Source organism: Tenrec ecaudatus, chromosome 1 (assembly GCF_050624435.1).
Source record: "Tenrec ecaudatus isolate mTenEca1 chromosome 1, mTenEca1.hap1, whole genome shotgun sequence".
In the NCBI taxonomy this organism is placed as follows: domain Eukaryota; kingdom Metazoa; phylum Chordata; class Mammalia; order Afrosoricida; family Tenrecidae; genus Tenrec; species Tenrec ecaudatus.
Genome location: NC_134530.1, coordinates 1,721,519 through 1,728,115, shown reverse-complemented (window position 1 = coordinate 1,728,115; position 6,597 = coordinate 1,721,519). Strand labels below are relative to the sequence as shown.

At 61.5% G+C, this 6,597-nt stretch overlaps 1 protein-coding gene across 1 annotated transcript; it reads right to left on the bottom strand.

The window, feature by feature from the left end:
- Positions 1 to 2,855: 2,855 nt before the first annotated feature.
- On the bottom strand, positions 2,856 to 6,314 carry LOC142442922 (complement factor D-like). Its single transcript, XM_075544403.1, has 5 exons — positions 6,177 to 6,314; positions 4,305 to 4,461; positions 4,068 to 4,212; positions 3,517 to 3,774; positions 2,856 to 3,053 (listed from the first exon to the last, which is right to left on the bottom strand). The coding sequence occupies exons 1-5, from the start codon at positions 6,232 to 6,234 to the stop codon at positions 2,898 to 2,900; spliced, it is 774 nt and encodes a 257-aa protein (XP_075400518.1). The 5' UTR covers positions 6,235 to 6,314; the 3' UTR covers positions 2,856 to 2,897.
- Positions 6,315 to 6,597: the final 283 nt, after the last annotated feature.

Genomic DNA, 6,597 nt, shown 5'->3' with positions numbered 1-6,597 from the left:
GGGTGCTTGCCTTCTCAGAAGCCTGGAACAAGGAAGCGAACACATGTCTTCTCCAACTAGTCTGAGGGCGTGCTGGCCTGTCAATCACACACGTCACAAGGTGGGCAGTGTTTTAACCTCAGAAGTCCCTGAGCTCACTGGGAGGGTAACCCAAGACCAGTGTTGGGGGCAGGCAGAGGGGAGTCAACTGCCCTTTGAGGGGGGAGCACACTAGAACTTGTTTGTTCTCAGAGATGGGTGGCCGCCTTCGGTGCAGAGTGAGCCGCTGTGTACTTGTTGTCACAGGCATCTTGAAAGCAGCACCATTGTGTGCGGTGTGTGTGTGTGTGTGTGTGTGTGTGTGGTATTGTGGGGTGATTTTCAGTTTGCTGAATGTGACTGGGAGGAAGATCTACAGCACAAATTGAAGACCTTCCTTCACCAGATTTGGCCTTCCAGACTCTCAGTTATGAGCATAGAGAATTTGGGTGCGCATTCTCTGCCCGGCCTGCAGGTTCCCACACCTACAGACGCCCAGCAGACCGGACACAGGTAGGGCAAGAGTTGACATGGAAGGGACTGGCGCCCAATGAAACTGACACCAGCTCCACATTGCGGGGAAGGGGGCGACAATCAGAGAGGGGGGTTGTCATGAGGCTGCCCTCGAGAGCAAGGTTGTTGAAGCTGTCTGAGACCTGACCCAGCCTCAACAATGCTGCAGACCTGTCTCCTGCCGTGGTTCTCATCCTGTGTCACGGGAATGCTTTAGCTCAGGGTTCCCGGGGGATATGGGATTAAGGGTTGGGCTGCTAAGCACAAGTTTGGCAGTTCAACACCCCCAATTGCTCCGAGACAGAAAGAGGAGGCTGTCTGTCTGCTTGCATAAAGATTCCACAAAAAACCTCTGTCGTAGATGCCAACTCATAGTGATCCTGAAGGGCAGGGCAGAACTTCCCTGTGGGTTCCCGAGGCTAATGTCTTAGGGGAGTAGAAAGCCTCATCTTTCTCTCTTGGAGCGGCTGGTGGTTTCAAACTGTTGACCTTGCAGTTAGCAGCCCAGCACACAGCCACTAAGCCATCACGGCCTCTCCACAGAGATTTACAGCCTTGGAGACCCACAGGAGCAGCTCTACTCTGGCCTAGGGGACACTGTGAGGGGCCACCAGTTCAATGGCAGTGTGTGTCTCGGATGACCTCTTGGGAAGAAGTGAGTGTGTGTGTGTATGTCTGTGTGTGTGTGTCCTGCGGGACGGCACCTCGCTGGGCATCCTGCGTGAGCTCATGGTCGTCATCCGCATCTGGGGCCTGCTGAAGCCCAGCTGTCTGCCTGTGTACACGGCCACCTCCGACACGCAGGACAGCATGTCCCTGCTCTTCCGGCTGCTCACCAAGCTCTGGATCTGCTGTAAGACACCCCACTGCCCCCCAAAACACTAGTCCTGCTGGCACCCCCGCCAGAAAATAAGCCCTTGATGGTCAAACCAGCTCTGTGTAGGGTCTGCTGTGTCCACTTAGGTCCAACATGTAATGGGGCTGGAGGCTGGCAGTGACAGGGCACCTGCGTACTTCACTCCTGTAGCTACCACGCCCTGGTGTCCTCCTGTCCCTGGGGCGACTGAGTGAATCTTAAATGATGAGTGAGACCCCATTTGCAGAGGAGGTGACCGGGACCCGAGGAGGGGCAACTTGCCAAGGGACTGAACCCACCTCGTCGGAAGGGTGTCCCCACACCACCAGCAAGCCACTAGAACTTTTGGTGACTGATCCTGGGCAAGCCCCGACTGCCCAGTGGGCCCCAGGTGACTCTGGCCACAAAGTCTGCCTATTTCCACACCTCTCAGTACCTGGTGGTGCTGGGCACCTACTGGGGTGGTTTAGAATCTTAGCAGTTTGAGTAGGAAGGGCAGCCTGCTAATTTCCCCCCCCCCTTCAGAGGCCTCTCCCCCTATCTGCTGATCCTCCTCTGATCTGGTCTCTGCATCTGCGTGTCCACTCTCCTGCTGTCTGTCTGGGGTGGGCACCTACTGTGTGTTAGGCAGGACTGCTGCGGCGGGGGCAGGTGGGTGGGGGCTCTGACATCTGGGCAGGTCTCAGCTTCTCTACCACCATACACCCTCCCTCCCCGCCCCCTTTCTGGCAGCTCAGCCCCCTCCGCAGTGGTCAGCCTTCAGTACCAACAAGTCCTCTGACCGATTAAAGCCGCTGGGCCCTCCGGGTGATGGGGCATAAAGGCCTGGCAGGCCCAGTGTGCGGCCTGCTGCGTGGTAATCGGTTCTCATTCTCCCCGTGGAAGAGACCACAGGAGGACGTGCAGGCCGGTCCGTGCTGCGGAGTGCTGGGCACCCGTCCCCACACCGCTGGGCAGCGGGAGTCCAGGGGGCCTGTGGCCTCACTTCTCAGACGCTGTCTTCTCTTAGACAAACAGGCCAGGGGCCCTCCCTGTGGGCCAGGCTTCTTGCCTGGTGGCTCATAAGCGTGGCCCGTGTCCAGTGGGAGAAAGAGCAAGGCGCTTCACCCTGTCACCTCCGTTCCTGTCCAGAGGGTAAACTGAGACCCACCAACACCCCTGTTTCATTTGAACTTGGAAGCACCGAGTATGGCATGCTTTGGCCATGAGCTTCTGAGCACAGGAATGACCTTGAGCCTCAGTTTACCTTTCTGGGAAATGTCATAAGAACGGCCCTGGGGTCTCTGCGCACCTGTGTCTCAGTCCCGAGCAGGATTTCACACACAGCAGGCCCCCAGGGCACCAGAGGAAAGAGTGGACACGACCTAGAGGGACAGCGGTGGGGCATCCCTCCAGTACCCTGGGCCTCCAGGGAAGAGTAAGCACGGATCCCCGACCTGCAAGGGGCGCTCAGTAAGGGCTGACCACATGCGGGGCTGAGGGCTTTATTGCGGGGTGGGGGGTGCGGGCCTCAGGCGGTCCCGGCCAGGATGCCATCGATCCATGCCGCGTAGCTGGCCAGGCGCGTGTAGATGCCGGGCTTCTTGCGGTTGCCGCAGACGCGCGAGCCCGAGGTCACCACGCCCTCGGCCACGCGCCCGCACACCAGCGGACCCCCGGAGTCGCCCTGCGAGGTGTCGGGCCGTGAGTGGGGGCGCCGCGCCTGCCCCACTCCAGCCCCTCGTTGCCCCAGGCCCCGCCCCTTTGAGGAAGGTCCCCGCCCACCAAGATGCGAGACTTTCCTTTAGGCTCCACCCCTTTGAAAGTTTCTGGCCCACTGAGTCAGGACCCGCCCTCATCTGGGGCCCGCCCCCTTAATTCTTAAATCCGCCTCTCTTCCCTCTCTAACCCCTACTTTGGTCTCTGCCCCGGGGACGCCCCATCCCGGACACCGTCCCTCTGGGCCACCTCTTTAGACCCTGCCCAGCGCTGCCCTCCTTTCCGCTCAGGCCCCGCCCTCTTTCTGAGCCCCGCCCCCTGTCCGCCCCACTCCATTACCTGCCCCACCCTCCAGTTCTCCCGCCTCCGTCACGCCCCGCCCCCATGGGCCACGCCCACCAGGCCCCGCCCCCTGTCCCAGCCCGAATTACCGCGCAGCTGTCCTTGCGGTTGCTCTCGGCGCACATCATGCGCTCAGTGATGGCGCCGTCGTGGTAGGTGCGCAGGTTGCAGGTGGAGCGGGCGAGCACGGGCACGAGCACGTGCTGCAGGAGGTCCGGCCGGCGGCCCGAGTGGCTGACCACGCCCCAGCCGGCCACGTCGCAGAGCGTGCCGGGCGCCACGTCGCGGTCCTCGCGCTGCCAGGCCAGGGTCTGCACGGCGGGGCCCAGCGCGGCCTTCTCCGTCAGCTGCGGGGGGCACAGGGGAGAGAGTCAAGGCGGGAAGCGAGTGGTGGGGTGGGGTGCAGCAGGAGAGACTGCAGTTAGACTCTGGGTGGGACCGGAAGGGGCAGGCACAGGTGGACGTGGGTCCCAGGCACAGTAGGAGAGACTGCGGTTAGACTGCTGGGTGGGACACACAGGTGGACGTGGGTCCCGGAAGAGAGGAGGCTGCGGTTAGACTAGGTGGGACGCGAAGGGGGCGGCACAGGTGGATGTGGGTCCGGGCGCAGCAGGATGGACTACAACGAGACTCCGCTGACCTGCAGCAAGAGGAGGTCATGGTCGATGGTGTCCGGCCGGCTGTCCGGGTGGGGCACCGCGCGGCGCACGTCATACAGGCGCTTGGAGGGCTCAGGCAGTGACAAGGAGTGCGCGCCCAGGAGCACCTGCACCTTCCCGCCGTCTCTGCGAGCAGACAGGGCCCAGGGTCGGACTACAGCCCCCTCCCCACCCAGCGCCGCCCCCACCCCGCCCTGCCCCGGCCCCCCAGCACTCACGCATCCTCTAGACAGTGCGCTGCGCTCAGCACCCACTGCTCGGACACCAGGAAGCCGCCACACGTGTGCCTGCCATTCACCTGCACCGACGCCATGTAGGGCCGCGCATGGGACGCGGCCTCGCGGCCCCCTAGGATCCGGCCCCGGGGCTGTGCATCTGCGGGTGGGCACAGGGGGTGAGGGCAGAGCACAGGACCTGGGTTCTGCCTAGGTTCAGCCCTCAGACACCCCCAAACCTCAGGCTGCACCACCGTTGGGGTCTTCCTGCCCAGGTTGAAAACTCAGATTCCCGGGCCCCAGGCAGAAACGCAGGGCAGGCGGCAAGGATAGGGCGTGATGGGGGCTGGGCAGGCGCCAGCCTTGCGTCCCCCTCAGTGCTCAAGGGAAGCCCCAGAGAAGAGACCTGTTGCAGCCCTGCCTCTGCCTGCCGCGCTATGCCGGGCCTCCACTTTTACCCCTCTGGTTTCAGATTCTTGACGCCCAGACAGGAGGTGGGAGACTCAGGACGGCTGGGGCTTCCAGTTAGAAATTCTGAGTCACGGTTGGGGGGTGGCTAAGAGCTGGGTTGATATCCAAACGGTTCCCTGTTCGAATCCCACCCGAGGGCTCATAGGGAGCTCAGCCCAAAAACCAAATGCCCTCAGTCAATGCCGACTCAATGCCCGATAGGGCAGGGTGGAGCCGTCTCTGTGGGCTTCTGAGGCTGTCACTCTTTACCGGAGCAGACAGACGACATGACGTCATCATTGTCTAGCGGAGCTGCTGCTGGTCTTGAACTGCTGACCTTGTCTTTAGCAGCCCCAAAGCATGGACGCGGTGTCACCAGGCCTCTTGCAAGGAAGCAGCTTGAAGGTTTCTAAGCTACCACATGGGGCCGCTATGGCGTCCATGCTCCCACCCCCACCCCAGTAGGGCCTGTGGCAGATGGGGGTTCAGACCCAAAGTGCTGAGATTTCCTGGCTTATTAGCGACTTCTGACGAGAGCTGGGCTGAAACCCAGCAGCTGTGGGGGGCATTTGTCTATCAAACACAGCGCCCAGCCCACAGCGCGTCTCAAGGAGAACGCTGGACAGCTCCGGCAGTGCTGTGGTTAAGCCACGCTCAGGGCTCCCGCACGCACGTTCCAGCTTCATTAGCAGCTCTTCAGGAGAAAGATGGCCCTCTGCTTCCGTCGGGCTGACAGCCTGGGCAGCCTTGTGTTGTCGTTGGGTGCTGTGCAGCCGGTTCCGACCCATAGCGATCCCGTGCACAACATTACGCAACACTGCCCAGTCCTGCGCCCCTCACAGTGGTTCCTGTGCCCGCGCCTCTGGCTGCAGTCCCTGTGCCCACCCATCTTGTCGAGGGATTTCCTCATTTTCACTGCCTACCTATGTTGCGTGCCTTCCAAGCCGCGGGGGTTCATTTCTGGCACTATCTCTGGCCGTGCTCGGCCTCTGTCTGGGAGGATTTTCAGCGACTGCTCCCTCAGAAGTGCACAGCCCTGTCTGGTCTTAGTCTGCAAGCTCCGCTGAAAGCTGTTCATGTTGGGTGACCCTGCTGGTGTCTGTAAGGCCAGTGACCCCGCTTCCAGCACCACGGCCACACTCACGCTGCCACCGTGTGACAAACTGATGGACAAGTGGTGGAGGAAGCTTGAGACTACAGAGTCTATAGGGTAGGTAGTTCTACCCTGTCATACGGGGTCTCTGTGGGGTGGGAAGTTCTACCCTGTCAGACGGGGTCACTAAGAATTGGAAGTGATTTAACGGCACACAACATGCATTCTGCCACCCCACCCCCCACTTCTGCGCCCTGGTAGGGGCAGGGGTGATCCTGTTTTGGGACCGTCCTAAGCCTGGGGCCCATCCCACCAGACCCAGGCCCACTCACCACACCCTGAGGCTCCCAGGAGGACCAGAGCCACCAGGCACACTGAGATGTCCACCATGCTGCTGCTGTGACCACAGCACTGGCCAGGCAGGGCCGGGGGAGCTTTTATGAGGGTGGAGGGGGCTGGGCGGCTCCCTCAGGCACATCTGCTGGTGGGCAGCAGTCCAGCTGGGGGGAGGGGTACTGGCCTTGTCCCTCTCCAGCAGGAGGTGGTGTGAGGGTTACCTCCTTCCAGACTTGGCACTAGAGCAGCCAGGGGTCTCAGCCTCTCTGCCAGGCTGGCCGAGAGAGGACAGCTCCTCAGGATGGGCAGGGGCAGAGGGGAGGACTGAGTCCCCCACCCCCATCTCCTCGGTGACCCCTGAGTGTCCTTGCAGCCTGAGGTTTCGTAACAACCGCTGGAAACCACAGCTTGTAAACA

Coding starts and splice junctions, on each gene's coding strand:
- LOC142442922 (XM_075544403.1), bottom strand. CDS start 6,234: ATGGTGGACATCTCAGTGTGCCTGGTGGCTCTGGTCCTCCTGGGAGCC. Junction 3,775..4,067: donor ATGACCTCCTCTTGCTGCAG/GTCAGCGGAGTC, acceptor TGCCCCCCGCAG/CTGACGGAGAAGGCCGCGCT. Junction 3,054..3,516: donor ACCGCAAGGACAGCTGCGCG/GTAATTCGGGCT, acceptor GACACCTCGCAG/GGCGACTCCGGGGGTCCGCT.